Below are 17804 nucleotides of genomic sequence, written 5' to 3' on the forward strand. Positions count from 1 at the left end.
TCAAAGCCATTCAAGTCATTCTTCAGATCATTCAAGTTGTTTTTGAAGGATTCTAGTTATTTTTTAAGCATTCAAGTCATTCTTAAGATCATTCAATTCATCCTTAAGTTCATTAAAGTCATTCTAAGTCATTTACTTTTTATTTATTTAAGTCATTTCAGCCCATTTTTCGGTCATTTTAGTTTATTTTTAAGAATTTCATGTCAATCCTACATTCACGCATTTATTCATTACACGAGAGCACGCGACTAATGGCTATCAGCCTTGTTATATGTAAACTTTTCAAAAATATTTTTTCTTATATAAAATAAACTTTGTGTGTGTATGAACTTGAAAACGTTTGGGCTGATACTTATAAGATTTCTCGCAGTGTTCTTAGCTTGTCTTCAATAAGTATCAATAATCGAAATATTCCGACGAAAGAAGGAACAGGCGATTTTGCCCAAAGTTAACACTTTATATCGCCAAATATAAGTGCATTTTGAAGTTTTTTTGTTTTTTTTGTACCACACAAGCTGAAACGCCTGACATAAAATGAACAGTGGGTTTTTTGACAGGGCTGCGTTTGAAATGAATGTTTAAAGCACAATTGATCCATGATACTTGATTTTTTTCATTATAAACTTTAATTCAAGCCATTATATATAAAAATTTTATAAAATCACAGTAGGTTCTCTACAGAGCAATGTAGACTATAATGTATTGTGGGCTATGTCACTGTGGGAAGACATATGAAGCTTCCTCTCGATGCACTGCAACTAAATCGATTTGATTGAAAAAGTGCTTGGCTGAGCTCCAATCTATGGTCCCCCCCTCTCACCAGACTTTCACAAGAAACACCCATCTAGCAGAAAACACTATCAATAATTTCCCCACTCTTTATCTGTGCCTAAACCTAAACGTAGATTCCATGAACAAAGCTCCTTTTTTAGTACTGCACGCCTGTGGAATTATCTTCCGTTTTCCTGCTTTCCAGCTGACTACAATATGGTTGTCTTCAAGTCTAATGTAAACAAGTTTTTGATGAACCGTTCCACTTAAGTTAACAAATTTACCGAATTTCCATTATTAACGATTACTATATTGTCCAATTTCTACTGTACACTCTTTAACCCTTATCCTCGAGTGGCCTCTTGGCCTTGATAGGGGGTGATGACTATGTAAAAAAAAAAAAAAAAAAATATGGGTGATTTCGCCGATTTTTCAATGATAATAAAAATATGGAGTGTAAGATATTCGTTGAACGTTATTCAAAATAAAAGCTAGTTTTTTATGTGGAGTTTTAAATTAAACTCTAATTATGTAAGTATTAATTAGAAGGAACTTTTTCTCAGTATACACCGTGTGTGTGTGTGTGTGTGTGTATATATATATGTATGTATATATATATATATATATATATATATATGTGTGTGTGTATATGGATTCCAGATCAATAATTTCTAGAGGTGAAGCAACCAATGAGTTTTGACCAAGATTCATACAAAAGTGCTCAATGCCGGAGTAGAGCAAGATATACTTTTTGTTTTATATTAGCATTTATATGTCGCTACACATTCATGAGCATGTTTTCATAAGCCAGTTACAAGGAACTAGATATCTTTTCAGGCGATATTACAGGGACCCAACAGTATTTTTGGGACACTTTGAAAAAAAAGTACTTCAAGGTGGTTAGTAGTGCCAAAAACTTCTGAGATTGTAAGTACATAGTTGAGGAGTGAAAATCCACTACTAGTGTAATCATTTTTTTAGTTTGGCTTTGATAATTTTAGTTTTTTGTGATTTTTGCAAAAACTTGCACGACATGACAAAATTTTTTGACATATTTTATTAAGAGCTATGTTCATGCATATGTTGCTGTATGCAAGTTTTCTTCTTGTACACTTAGCTGTCATCATTAGAATCAATTGTCTGTTCGATTCTACTGGAAAAACAATAAAGTTTAATGAGGTAAAATGCATTCAAAAGAAGTCGTTTGTTTGGCACGGAAGATGGCCTCAGCGTCAGAAGAACTGCAATGGATTTGAAGCTGTCAAAATTAACGGTCAAATACATGCTGAAGACAAATTCAAAGTGGAAAAAGAAAAGAGGAAGGAAAAGATCAATTGGCAAGAGGACTGAAAGGAGAATGAAGAGGACAGTGACACGGCTTTTGACATCTGGAGAAAAAGTTACAGCAAGAAAAGTGAAGGAGAAATGTAAATTGGATGTAAACGTCCGAACAGTACAAAGAACGCTGTATAGGATTGGTTTGAAGTATGCAAAGGCTAAGAAAAAAATTACACTAACAAAGAAACACAAAGGAGCAAGACTGGAGTGTGCTAAAAGGTGGTTAACAAAGCATGTTGACTTTAAGTTATATTTACTGATGAGAAGTGTTTCAAGTTTGATGGGTTTGATTGATTGCGTACTTGGTCGAGAAGGGGTGAGCCTGTTGTACTGAACAAACGACAGATGGGGGGAGGAGGAGAAGGAGTTATGATTTGGGGTATGATCTTTGTTAATGGAAATATATGGTTGGAGTGGCTGAAAGGACGACAGAACAGCGAAAGCTACAAACAGTTGCTGGACGAGAAAGCCCTACCAAGGATAAGAAGAGAGATGGGGGAATGATTTTGTTCTACAGCAAGATAATTGCAGTATCCATGTGTCAAAACTCATGAGAGAATGGATGGCTAAAGTGAATATGACTACTTTGGAATGGCCTGCAAAAAGCCCAGATCTAAATTTAATAGAAAATGTTTGGGAAATGCTTGCGCAAACATTTCCCAAACATTTGAAATAACGAAAGACGCTTAACTATGGGAACGAATACTAGATGCCAAAAAACAACTAATAGAAACACGTAGAGATGTTATTGTGCATATGTTTAATCATTATGAAGAGAGATTGATAAAAGTTATGTAGAAGAAAGGTGATATTACAGACTATTAAGAGTTTTTCAACAATGTCCGAAAAATAATGTTGCATGTGTTTTGTAAAAAATAATGAAAATTAAATATTTTTCCGGACCTAATCGATTTTCTTCCACTTTTATTACGGGTATTGTCTTTATGTTTATGCTATTCTATTGAAGAAATTTCGCCACTCTATGGTACTCAGAAAGTCGAATACTAAAGTGTCCAAAAAGTATTGGCGGGCCCTTGTACTTATACAAAAGTAGTTTTTCTTCATTTATTCTTTCCTTTCTTCTTTCTTTTTCACTCATATTAAATTAAATATATTCATATTAAATGCTGTTAGCTTATTTTATTTTTAATATCATGTGACTGACCTCCTGACTAATTTTGTGCTGGAAGCTTCCGATTTTCATAACAGACTTTTTTTTATTACATTTTCACCCCAAACAAGGCACATTGCCACTTTGGCGGAGGGGGCTACTATCAAGAGCAACAACTACTGGGGTACTATGTAGGGATTTGTGCAGCAAGATGTCGGTTCACGTTGCACTTGAACTTCTGCAGTACAGTACAGTTGGGGAAGCAGGGACCTGGAATGGAATTCCAGTCTAGCGGTTCTGGGGAAGAAAGTACTGTAGTAGAAAGACCTTTTACATCTAGGGATCTCTACAGTGTGGGGGTGGGATTTAGCAGCCTGTTGGGTTTGTCGAGGGTGTTCACGTCGTGGGGGCACAAGTGCTTGCAGTTCATCAGAGCATTCACCATTAAAATACTTGTAGAACAAGTAGAGGGATGCAACGTTTCATCGATGGGACAGAGGTTGAAGCTTAGATGCCAGTTCAGGGCCTATCAGGTTTGCGACTCTTTTGAGCCTTGTCAAGGAGCGAGAGACTAGTAGCAGATGCACCAGCCCAAATATGACAGCAATACTCCATACATGGGCGAATGGTGACCTTATAGATGTACAGGATACTTTCGGATGTTAGTAGTTTTCTAGCACAGTAGAGAGAGCCCACCTTCCTTGCAGCGGCACTGGCAATGCCTTCAATGTAACTGTTCCAACTCATGTTTCCTGTAAACGTTAAGCCAAGGAGTTTGAAAGATGTACTCTCAGATAAAGAGTCGTTGGCCATTGCTATAGGTGGTAGAGAAGGTTTCTTGTAATTATTGAATGAAACTAGTTTAGTCTTGGTGGCATTGAACGTGACCATCCATTTTTGTCCCCATTCCACTACAGATTGGAGGTCATCCTCTAGTGTTTCTGCCATTTCTTTAGATATGTGTTCATTTGTTTTCCTGTCGTGCCTGTTATAGTGTGGTGTCATCAACATACATGCCCATCTCAGAGGAAATTTTGTCGGGGAGGTCATTTATGAATATCAGGAACAGTAAAGGTCCAAGGATAGACCCCTGGGGCACTTCCGCATTTATATCATATTGTTTAGATGTACGACCGTCGAGGACAACCTGGATTTTTCTCTTATCTAAGAAGGATTTAATTATGTTAAGTATTCTACCAGTGATATTGTATGATCTAATTTTCCTGAGGAGACCCTCATGCCATACCCTGTCAAAAGCCTTAGATATATCTAGAGCTACCGCTCTGCCTTCCCCCGCTTTGTCCAGTGAATGGTATATACATTAAGAGATTACAGTTAGGATGTCTGCTGTGGAACAGCTTTGTCTAAATCCATACTGTTGGTCAGTCAGAATTTTAGCATCTGTAAGGTGATCGACTAGAGCATGGTTAAGGTCTCAAATATTTTGGCAAAAAGTGGGGCGATAATTTAATGGGTCAGTTCTTTCGTCAGAATTCTTGAATACTGATACCACAGGAGCAGTTTTCCAGCAGGCAGGAAAGCAAGATTCATTAAGGCATTTGTTGTAGAGTTTGGAGAGAACTGGAGCTACTTCGACTGAGCACTTTTTTAATAGCACAGCTGGGATGAGATCGGGTCCACATGCTTTTGAAGTGTCAAGGTTTTTTATGATAGCATGCACCTGAGCAGGGGTGATTTTCAGATCATCTAGCGTGGCATCTGTCCTCATAGGAAATTCAGGTAGGGGGTTGTTGGAAGGGTCCAGTGTAGAGTTTGAGGCAAACTGACTGGCAAGCATGTTAGCCTTCTCAGTTGCTGAGCAAACAACCTCATGATTTTTGGTTAGTGGGGTAATTGTTGATTGCTCATTATTTACTACACTGTTGTAGATTTTCCAGAAGTCACGAGTTCCTAGTTTTTATGCTTCGATGCGTATTTTAGTGGTTTCCGTAAATTCTCTCTTAGCTGTCACTATTTCTTTCTTAACGTTACTTCTAGCTTCTATATACTTCTGTCTGTTTGAACTGGACTTATGTCGGTTAAATCTGCAGTATGCATGCTGCCTTTGAGCAATGGCAGTTGTGCAAGTCGAAGTAAACCATTGGGGAGAGTGGGGCTTGCTATAAAATTTCCGCATGGGAATATGCGTTTCGATTGCAGTTTTGAACCATTCAGTGGTCTCGTTTGCGCACTGTTCAGAAGGAAGAGAACAAATATTTCTCCATGGGGCATCTCTGATAAGATCTCTGATGGCTTCCCAGTCAGCCTTTTTATAATATTTCGTTGTTTTGAGCACTGGCTCTTCAGTTTTGCCTCTAGAGTTTAAGGCGATTTCAACCATTATCACTGCATGATCAGCATTCCCAAGTGGGCTGTCGGCATTCGTTATACAATCATCGGGAACTGTGGTCAAAAACAGATCTAGAAGTGATGCATGTTGTTCTTCCTGGTCAGGGAAACAATTTGTGATAGGGAGTGAGATATAGAGAAGCTATGAGTTGTTCTGCCCACTGCATCTGTGTAAGTAGAGAATCCAAGCCAGTTTTTGTGGTGGACATTAAAGTCACCAAATACATGTACTTGTGCGCTAGTGTCGAGGGACAGTGCTGTGTCTATGCTGTCAGAGACTTTGTTTATTATAGTGCAGTCCTGGGTCGAGGGAGAGTGGTAGAGAAAGTAAAAGTAGCTGATGTTGTGTTGCATGTTAATCTAAAGCACATAAAGGCTTGATCATCCGATTCTAGGTTTGTTGCTCTAGTCAAGGGAAGGGTATTACGAATGTATACTCCAAGTCCATGCATGTGTCTGTCAGAGTCCTTACAGCAGAGTGGGAGATATCCAGGCATGTTAAAGTAGTTAGAGGGGATGGAGGAGTGTAGGTTAGTCTCACTTAGTGCTAAGATATCCGGGGTGTTAAGAGAAATGCTTCAGCATCAACTAAATTAGTTCTAAGCCCAGGGATATTTGTGAATGCAAGCCTCAAGGGAGGAGGCAAGTTGGATTTGTTTGACCCTAAGCCTGGTTTAAGCTTATTTTTAGATTAAGTTAGATTGAACATAGGTAATTAGTGGTATCGTTGTATGATAATTTGTTTGAAATTTTTTAAAATAGAAATACGAAAATAGGTAAATATATAAATCTTTTAAAAAACTTTGGAACGATGAGATGCAGGTAAAATATTTTCCCATGTTTTTTCCACATAAAGAAAATGGACTCCATTCTGTTCATTGTTAAAGTGTTTTTATTCAATACGCCTGACGATAGGCTGGTTTTGTGAAAATTATTAAACGACATAATGTTTGAATTTGTCCGAATAGTTTTGAACCAATTGTAACTAACGATGAAATACACTATTCGTTGCTATCAATCCATTCCTTGATATCTTGATTTTTTAAAACAATATATATATATATATATATATATATATATATATATATATATATATATAAACATTGTATATCTGCTATTATATAAAAGTTACTTTGTGCGTGTGAGTTCCTTCCTCATAGGTTCTGAAACAGCTAAGCCTATTTTTTGCAAATTTCATACTAAGCTAGTCGAAAAAATCTGATCTTAAAAAATCTTTTTTTTTCTCTTATAGATAAAAAAAGAAAAATTTTTACAGAAGAATATTTTACATTACACCAGTCAAGGGAGATAATAAAATTTCAACAAATCATTTCTTCAGAGAAAAAACAGATTTATTATAATCTGGAGATATAGCTTAGTGGTAGAACATTTGACTACAGATTGAATGGTCCCTTGTTCGAGCCTGAGTGTACCTCACCATTTTATTTTAATTTTTTCTTATTAATGAGTGAATTTGCAATAAAAGAAGAGGTACCATTTAAAAGCACCACAAATTATTTCTTTATTTGCATATTTTTAAAACTTTAATCAGGAGTAACTTTTCCAGGACAGTCATCGTTAAGCCCAAATATCAGCTGACATGATATTGTAAACAAACACAGACGAAATTTATATAAAGTTAAAAATGGCTCCGGTTGTCAGCCCATTAGTTGTGTCAAAATATATTTTTATTCTCTGCAATTTAATAACTAATAAAACAAAATAATATTTTTAGCAATTTTTCGCTTTATTAATTAATTTATTAAATTACTAGTAAAGATACAAGCGCTTTGCACGGGACCTTGCTATACGTTTTGGTACCCACTTCGCGGGCACCCTTGCAGTAAGTAGAGTTGTAAAAGCAACTATTTGTTAAGGTGTTTGAAATTTTATTAACTTAAAATTTTTTAAACTAAACTTAGGACATTAAGATAAACGCAATTATTACCCTTTAATTCCAGCCATCTTTAGCCACAAGGAGGCATTAGCACCTTACATCTGTTTCTGCTTTACCTTTCTCTCGCTCTTCTTTCTTGAAGCTCCTGTATTTGCTACAAAGACTCGCATGCTGCCCTTACACAAGCATTACTTTATACATCTTACGGTATTGAACTGATTCTCACTAATTATGTAACTTAACTGTAAAATAAATGTACATCGGCTGTATGATATAATTCTGGCAATCTTATGTATTCATTCGTCGTTAAGAGGACCAAGTGACCTTTTTTCTAATCCCCTACATATATAAGAATTAAAAAATTTACAAAGAATCACAATTGGTTAACATTTGTTTTATTGGTTGAGGGGATGGGGTGGAGAAGAGTGATCTGATTCAAATTCGCAAAAAATTAAAGAATTTGGCCAGCACCATGGTGGCAAGCCTCAGAATGGTGATGAACCCTTACTTGGTGTGCACCACCCCTAGGTGGGGGAGTTTATGAAGAGCTGCACTTAATATGACCTTAACCTTTGACCTTAAAAAATTGTGTGCACCATCCCTAGGTGAGAGAACATCATCATGCCAGGTTTGGTCATGATCGGTCCAGTGGTATGGGCTGTAGGAGAGTTGTACACACAGACACACACGAACGCTACTATTTTATATATATATAGATTAGGTACAAGTACAAAATACTATTTAAAATTGAAGCATGACAGACCAGAGTTAAGTATGACAGACTAATGAAAATTATGTTTGATGTTTGACAGACCAATTACTATGTGATTTTATACTTAAGCATGACTAACTGATGTTATTTAAAGGGTACGTCTGCAGTGTACAAACCGTGCTAAAATAACATTATTATTTAGAAAGCCATTTTTAACATTGGGAGATGGTTTTGTGAATTCTTTTGTATTTTCACCTAACAATTTAATAAACAGTAGGGTACTTCTGCAGTTTAGTAATCATGCTATTTTTTAGATAGGATTTTCAAATAAAATTCAAATATGCGGTATCTTTTGTTTATTATTAGGTGAAAGTATAGACTAATTAACAAAACCACCCTTTAGCTATGTTATGAATAGATTTCTAAAGAATAGCGTTATTATTTCAACACAAACTGTAAACGGCAGAAGTACCCTTTTATTTAATAAATGGTTAGGTGAAAGTATAGAATAGTGAAGTTGCAGTGATGTCCCTTTTCCCCTCCCTACTATTTCTTTTATACAGAAGAGACTTTGCTAGTCTTTCTCTACTCAATTGTTATTTTCATGGCAGGTGCTTGACTAAGCTTCATTGTATGGCTCCTCTAAGGTATTCACAGAAGAGTCTTCCCCCTCAAGTACAACTGCTATCAGCATTTTTCCGTACTCTATATCTATGCCTAAAACTAAACAAACATTCCATGATCAGAGTTTCTTTCCAAGAACTGCTTCCCAGCTGACTATAACATGGTTGTTTTCAAGTCTAATGTAAACAAGTTCTTGATGAGCCACCCTCTAAAATTAACTCCTACCCAATTTTCCACCATAACTGATCGTCACAGTGTTGTCTCACCTAACACTCATTAACCTTTATCATTGAATAGCCTCTGGGCCTTGATAAGCGGTGACTCTACAGACATGATCACAATAAATATAATAATAAAACAATAAAATAAAAGTGAAATTTGCATGCAACAGCTGGGAAAGAAGAACAAAGCAGAAAGTATGTTTCCCTTTTGTTTGGGCCAAACTGACAAAGTTGTTATTCGAGCATATTTAAAGGACTGTCTATAAATTGTTATGTGTCACTCTGTGAACTATGTGTATTTGAAGATGTTTGAACCCTGCACACACATGCACCCTATCAATGAACATTATATCTATTTCGGTCGGCACTTCCTATATATATATATATATATATATATATATATATATATATATATATATATATATATAATAAAATATGCATCAAGTGTGCTTGAAAGCCAAATCACAACGTAATATTAGGAAAATAAACGAATATTTTACTTGTTTGAAATTTATCGCAAATATATTTCAGAGGTATACTTCAGTTCAAACATTTCAAAATACAACCGCTAGATACAACGCGCGGCTCCTTACATACAGATTTCTTTCTCAAACTTTACAACATGGCAAGGAAAAAGGAAAGGAAAAAAAGAAACAAAACAACACACTGAAGATGGAGTATACCTCTGAAATATATTTGTGATAAATTTCAAACAAGTAAAATTTGTTTATTTTCCAAATATTACGTTGTGATTTGGCTTTCAAGTGCACTTGATGCGTATTTTATTTTATTTAAATTAAAACAACATTTCTATGTGAACTCTCATTCTTGACATATATATAAACGTAGTTAATGACAACAGAGCTAACGTTTGTTTAAATGAAAGCATGCTGCCTATAAGCACACACACAGTTATGCAACAGATTATAATTTGGTGTTTTAGATTATACATACATTAAGAGACATGTACAGGGTCACGGTTACATAGACAAAAGCTATACAACCTAATATGCAATATATACACCCACTAGTCTGCAACTAGAATGCAGCAATTCTTCTCTCTTTGTCAGAAACATCGTTTATAGAATGTGAGAACTAAAGGACAAAATAAAAGAAGCGAGAGTTCTGCAGCTGCTGAAAGTAAGCTTTCTACTTTCATACTTTCAGATTACAAGATTTATTCAAATTAAATAAACGACATTTTCATTTTTTTTTTATTTAAAGAATAAAAATACATAGTTTTTAATTTTATTTAATTAAAATTTTCTGAACATTTTTTCACTTCAAATAAACTTGATAATAAAATCCTAAATAAAAATTAAATAAACTTTAAATTTTCTAGTTTTTTTATTTGGTAGAAAATCTTAACCAACTTTCTATGTATGTGCATTCATCTTGGTGTTTATGATTAGTTTTGTCTGTTATAGCAGCTTCTCAATTTTCAAGGTAATTCCGTTTTTGGCTGCCAACAATGGGCCTTTCCCAAACTCAATTGGATACTGTAATAAAAAAGAAAAGAAATATACAAATTTGTCTTTATTTTTGTCATCTTTAAATTAGAATATAAATAAAAAGCATCATGACAAATAAATTATTCACATCTCCTTGAATTATTTTCTTTGGTTGTGATACTATTAAGAAGTAACTCATAAAATTAGAGGAAAAATTGTTGGAAGTAAATGACCCAGGACAATAGTTAAACATCATTCAGCAAATCACACCAAGAGGGCCGGAAATGAGATGGATCATCAGATAGAACTGTCTGAAAGTTTAAGTCATTTTCTGCTTAGACAAAAGGCAGGACATAAGATTTCCGATTTTGAGTCAATAAATTTAGGTGTCAGAGTTAGTTTTGCAGACAGTTTTCAGTTGGCGACAGTGGATGACAGTGGATGGCAAAGCAGCTCAGGCAGAATTTTTAGTAGATGTTGAGATGAACTTATCAACCGACCAACAAAGATGTCTCGACAGATAGCTATTAAAAGGCAATGTTTAGTGGCTCCTTTATCACATACACTCAGAGCACAACTGATCGATACACAGTTGGAGTTTGTGTTTTCTTTTGTGTGTGTGTGTTTTTTTTTTTTTCGAAATATCATGGTATAAAGAGTTCCCACGTACCCAACACCCCTAATTAATGTATACTCTTATAGTAAATAAATAAATCTATATTTTTATACCTTCATTTTTTCTCTTTATTTACTCATATATATATATATATATATATATATAACTACTTCATTTAATCACATAAAATTAATATACGAAAGTATAAATTAATGCGTAAACTTTACATATTTACTTCAACAGTGCTCAATACGTAGGTAGAGCTAGGTAGTAAGTTATAAAATATATATGGTGATTAAGCTACACAGAATATTCCGCGTTTCATCCTATATATATATACCAGGAAGTGTTGCTTCAAAAGAGGAGAGAACGCCAGAAAAAGAAATATAAATATGTACATATATTTATATCACACATAGAAGCATGGTACTGAACAAGTTCGTCCACATAATCCTGAACACCTCCGACGATACAGCACGACACGATCCCGAATGATACCGTTGACTCAACATGACTCCGAACAACACCGTCGAATTGACACGACATGATTCAGAACAACACTGCCGAATTGACACAACATGATCCTGAACAATACTGTCGAATCGACACAACACAATCCTGAGCAATACTGTCAAATTGACATGCCATGCCACGAACGCAATAACATGTGACACATTACTATACAACTGTGAGGTATTAATGTGTCACTGAAAAGAACAACAAAAAAGCAAAAAGTCTTCATTCTAAGGAATGCAACAAACTTATTCAGGACCGAATGGATTCAGGAATTTGAATTATGGGACTCGCCAATGAGTGATTTTTGTCACAAAGTCAAAACCTAACGGCCAAAGTCAACAAACTCAAAAAGATCTCAAAAAATCTTTCCCAAGTGTTTTCTCTGAAAAGCTTGGATGCTGCACAAAAATAAAGGCGAGATTTGAATTGCTGGATGAAGCAAAACCAATATTCAAAAAGCCACGGAGCGTGACATTCGCTTAGAGGGAAAAAATTGAAAAAGAATCGAATTAACACTGGGATTTTAACCCCTATTAACTATAGTGAGTGGGCAGCTCCCACCATATACATGAAAAAAAAATCCAAAGAGATTAGGGTATGCGTGGACTTTTTGACAGGATTGAATGCGGCGCTCAAAGACCATCACTACCTGCTACCATATCCAGACGAAATATTCGCTAAGTTAAATGACGGAAATATTTTTCCAAAATAGACTTAGCGAGGCGTCCCTACAAATACCAATAGAGGAAGATAGCTCGAAACTTTTGTGTATCTCAACACACAAATGACTTTATAAATTCAATAGATTAGCATTTGGTATAAAAGTAGCACCTGCAATTTTCCAACAGGTAATCGATATTTTGCTAAGCGTTTTGAATTTCGCAATAGGCTATCTGGACGATATCCTTATGCGTAGTCAAAATGTTGAACATAGAGATTATGTATTTCAAGTGTTTGACAGAATAAAAGAATACGGCTTCACATTGAAGGAAGCAAAATGCAAATTTTGGGGGGAACAAATTAAATACCTGGGTCATATCAGATAAGGACGAGAGGAAACCCGATCCAGACAAGTCCACATCTATAAAAGACATGCCAGAACCTCATAATGTAACTACATTGCAGAGTTTTTTAGGGCTCGCGAATTATTATCAAACGTTCATTAAGAACATGCATGAATTTTGTGCGTCATTGAAGGTACTATTAAAAAAGGACAAAAAATGGGACTGGACGCCTGAGTGCAAGGCAGCGTTTAAGAAATTAAAAGATGTATTAACATCAGATTTATCCCTAACTCATTTCAATCCGAAACAAGATATTAGTGTCACAACTGACGCAAGTTCTTATGGGATCGGGGCGTGCATTCTATACAAGATGCTTGACAGGTCCTAAGCCGATCGCCCATGTGTCAAGAACTTTACTTCCTGCCGAAAAGAATTACTCCCAAATCGAAAAGGAAGCACTGGGAATCATATTCGGTGTCACAAAATTCCACCGATTTTTACACGGTCGTAAATTTAAATTACAAACTGACCAAAAGCCGCTTATAACCATTTTTGTCTCTAAAAACGGTCTGCCAACTTACACAGCCAACAGGCTGCAAAGATGGGGGACTATTCTATTGAATTACAATTTCAGTATGGAATTTCTTACATCTGCGAAGTCAAGTCACGCAGACGGATTGTCGTGATTAATCCCAAAATCAAGGGAACTGCTAGTAGACATAGTAATAGCATAACTACAAAGTGAAAAGGACTATACACAAATACTATGTAATACGATCAAGGAACTACAAGTCACTTTGGAAGATATAATAAGGGAGGCTGAAAAAGATAGTTTCATCAAAGAAATGAAACAAAAAATTCAATCAGATTGAATCGGTGGCGGAAGCTTATTCTACGTGCAATGAAGTACTGTTGTACCAAGAAAGAGTAGTAATCCCAGCTACACTACAAAAGAAAATTCTAAAGGATTTTCATACAGGGCACCCTGGGGCTACACGAATAAAGAGCCTCATGAGGTCCTATGTTTACTGGAAGAATATGGCCACTGATATAGAAGACATGGTAAAGTTGTGTAAGGGATGCGCATTGGCTGCAAAGCGCCCCCAATACAATTTAGCCCGTGGCCTAAAGCAGACCACCTATGGCAAAGAATACACGTAGATTACACAGGCCCACTGGATGGAAACTATTATTTAATAGTGGTAGACAATTTTTCAAAATGGCCTGAGGTATTTTGATGTAAAAGTCCAACAACGGATTTTACAATCAGTGTTCTTCATGAATTGTTTGCTTGGTTTGGTGTGGTTGAATGTCTAGTGTCAGACAATGGCACACAATTCACTTCAGCAGATTTTAAAAGCTTTTGCGAGAATTTCCAGGTTAACCACATAACGCCAAACTATCATCCCCGATTGAACGGTCAGCCAGAGAAGTTTGTAGACATTGAAAAGAGCCCTGAAGAAGGCTAAAGGAACGCCCTAAGAAAAAGTGTTACAACAGTTTTTACAAGTTTACCGAATTACACCAAATGAAAGGACTCTATCGAAGATGTCGCTGGCAGAGTTAATGTTCGCGAGAAAATTAGGCCGGTCTTTGAGAAACTTTTACTAAAACAGGTGAAACTGGCAAATACTATATTTCCTAAAAAGGTATTTTTTCAGGTACACAAAAATAATAGCACGATGTGGGAACTAGGAAAGGTCCAGTGGATGGTCTACATTATCGAAGGTCCAAGATTTACGCACTAAAAGCATTTAAACCAAATTCGGAAACATATAACTGATGACGAAAGACAACCGCCTGCTGAACAAGAAGTAGTAATGGACCAGATATATGACACATTCGATTTGGTAACACCCCAAGCAGCCAGACAATGCTGGTCCTCCAGGAAAAAGAAAATGACGGACCCGAGAGAGATCAACCTCAGGAAAAAGAGCTATATGATCATCCCAGAGGAATGAAAGCTCGAGAGGAGGGTGTTGTGGGGTAAAAATCACCTCTATTTCAGAACTAAGTGGAATCAACCAGTCCTATGAATACCACTGGTTTCAGGGACTAAATGGAGACATTCATACCAGGTTTAACCGCATGCTACGAACACGTTCCTCTCATACCACTTTAGTTGCTCCTGTATTATTTATGATAAATACACATTATATTTTATACACTTTACACTACTTGTGGTTTCTTTCATTTGTAACCCCTAGCACGGGTCTACAACAGTTACCTTTAAAACGAGCAACTTTTTGTGCTCCAAAATTCATTTTTTAATAGTCACCATCATTCTCAATGCACTTTTGCCAGGAATTCAATAATGCATCTTTGTTTTGATGCACGTCTATGACAGGAATTTCTTTCTTAGAGTCTCACATCATCAATATCTGCAACAGAGTTGTGAAACTTTCAGGTCATGAATGCATAAGTTCAGCCATTATAACAATGCGATTTGCAATCCTTTCTCATCCATTTGGGCAGAATAAAATATTGGAGGCATTACTTTGGAAAGTAAATATATATATTTATATATATTTATATATATATATATATATATTTTTTTTTTTTTTTTATTAGATCAATAATTAAATATGGTGTTTATTTGTCGAGTGTACAATTTGAATATCTTACCTCGGTTTTTTCACAAGGTACAAATTTGAACTTGCGTAGAATTTGTGTGATGACCATTTTCAGTTCCAACTGAGCCAATCTCAGTCCAATGCAAATACGAGGCCCTCCGCCAAATGGAATGTAAGTGAAGGGAACATGCTTCTTCTGTGCCTCAGGGGAAAACCTGTAGCAGTTTCAAAAAGACAAAACAACAAAAATAAATATCAACCTGTAATTTAATGTCTTTGTTCTTCTATCAATATGACCATTATCGTTGCATTAGATCTGCCAATCTCAGAGGAAGATCTGAGCAAAGCAGGAATCTTTGATGGTATGGTCACATTGAAAGAATGAATGATAGTTTGTGGATGAGCAGATGTAGAATCAGTTCACAAAGGAGGTTCAAGTAAAACATGGCAGTGACAAAGACTTGAGAGTAGGAGGGATAAATGAATACTTGGCCAGAGATATGGTGGTTTGAAAGTCAATTTCTAAAGTGAGGGAGATAGACCAAAATGATTTTTGAGAATTATAGCGAGAAAAACATTGTTAAAAACAAAAATATGGCTGACTTATATTCACATACATTGTTAGCACTATGTGACCCGACGGGGTAAGATAGAGAACCTTGCTGGTGGGTCGAGAGGCAGCCGGTCCCTTGGGTGGTCCTTTTGGCACAAATTCAGGAGATTTCGCATTGCTGAATCTAACAGGATGATGATGATGATGATGAAAGAAAAGGGTAGATATGTTCTTAACAGGTGATCAAATGATTCCCCCACAAAATAGATAGTTGAAAGGTTCAAATAGGCACCATAAATATATATTTCCCAAGCAGTGAGAATTTGCCACTTATGTTTTAATTGAGAGACTTCCAGAGAATCGAGGTAAGTGATAGCCATCAGATAGCCAGTTAAGTTGTAATCGATCGTGAAGACCCTTGGGAAAAGCATTCCACTGTGACGGTGATAAATGAAAGACAAAAGAAAAAATGTTTATTGCAAGATACACTAGTTCTCATAAATTGGGCTTTAAGGAATATGACATCTGATAGTGAAGCCATAAAAGTCGCCAATCCACGGGGCATGGATATTTATTGCTTTTACCAAAATAATAATTCAGTTTTGTCATGGCTGGCCGCTGACGAATTCAAATAGGAGAGGAAGAAGGGGCTCGTTAAAATTGAAAACCTTTTTTTTCTCTTGGATAATTTTAAAGGTCGTTTTTTTTATTTCTTTTTTCTTCTGCGTCAGGGCGTTAAGAGGTTGGTGGGAAATACTCGGACCTCCCCCCACCTTTGGGAAGTGGAAAGTTACTGGACCCAGTGAAGGGGTCGGCTGCGATTGGCTGGTGACAGTTTGGGACCTGTATCAAGAAGGCGGAGTAACAACTAACCGATTCCTATATAACGGAGACATCAGAAGCAGAGAACACACACACACTCCTACCCTCCACCCATTGTAACCTGGTTGAGACATGCCTCTGTTTTCTTTGCTAAGTTGATTTTTTTCTCAAGTGTAAACTGATGATAACAGACGAAGAACTTTGTTAATTTGTACGAGTGATTAACACCTTGTGTACATACTATTCATAACATTTAATGCAATAATTATTTTATGTTATGAAAAAAGTTAATCTTTGACTTCTTTTGTTTGTTTGGAAAACGCTGATTCTTCGCCGTTGCTTGGAAGTGCAGTCTATTTTCAGATCGACCCTGTTGACAGTTTGGAAGCCGGACCAAGATTGGAGACAAGTAAGCGAATCATGGCGACGGGGACAAATCCTACCACCGGACAGAGACAAAAGGTGATGCCACAGAGATTGGAGTCAGTTGCATCTTTCTTTCAAGCCTGTGCATCTGTTCCGGCCCTGTAGGGGTCACACTATGGGTTGAGGGGTTAATTATCCGGAATTAGAAAACCAATTAGGATATAAGGGAGACAATCCAATTCATACAAAGTTTATCTCCAAGTTGTGGAGCTAAAAATAGAAAACTTGTATTCACATACATCTTATATATGGTAGAATTTTAAAAAGAATAAATAAATCACCTTTCAGGATCAAATTTCTCTGGTTCAGGCCAATACTCTGGATTGTGATGAATGGCGTAAATAGGGATGATTACTTCTGCATTCTTTGGAAAATTCCAATTTTTTATTGTAATGTCTCTGCCGGTTTCTCTTACAACCCTGAAACAAAAGAGCAAATATAGAAATTTAGTCTATTTAATTATATATTTGTACATTCGTTTATATGTACATTATCACCTTTCACGCAAATTTTGCATCGTTCATTGGCAATGAATTGTTGAACCGTATCTGGTTAGGGAACAAGATAGTTCTTTTTTAACCAATTATTCCATTTTGATTGTTGACAAAGACGAAGCCATGTGTAAGAGTCTATCAAGAAAAATCTTGCATCTTGAGACATAAGGCATGGGGGGGGGGGGGTGATGCCGACCAAAACAGCAAATTGAATAAAAAAATTAAAAAAATGACTATTGAGTGATGTTTTTCCACTGCCTTATGATCTTTATGAATTTACGGTTTCAATTCCGACGTCAATCTTTGAGAACCACCTTGTACTTATG

General features: G+C 36.1%; 1 protein-coding gene across 1 annotated transcript in view; it reads right to left on the reverse strand.

The window, feature by feature from the left end:
- Positions 1-10219: 10219 nt before the first annotated feature.
- LOC145260307 (cytochrome P450 3A8-like) overlaps positions 10220-17804 on the reverse strand; it is a 65193-nt gene continuing 57608 nt past the window's right edge. The window contains exons 12-14 of the mRNA XM_080118195.1: positions 17266-17403; positions 15236-15398; positions 10220-10522 (exon numbers count right to left, since the gene is read on the reverse strand). Coding sequence (XP_079974321.1) covers positions 10445-10522; positions 15236-15398; positions 17266-17403 — 379 coding nt within the window. The 3' untranslated portion in view covers positions 10220-10444. The remainder of the gene's footprint in view (positions 10523-15235; positions 15399-17265; positions 17404-17804) is intronic.

This window comes from Euprymna scolopes, chromosome 36 (genome assembly GCF_053919585.1).
Source record: "Euprymna scolopes isolate OS-2025 chromosome 36, ASM5391958v1, whole genome shotgun sequence".
In the NCBI taxonomy this organism is placed as follows: domain Eukaryota; kingdom Metazoa; phylum Mollusca; class Cephalopoda; order Sepiida; family Sepiolidae; genus Euprymna; species Euprymna scolopes.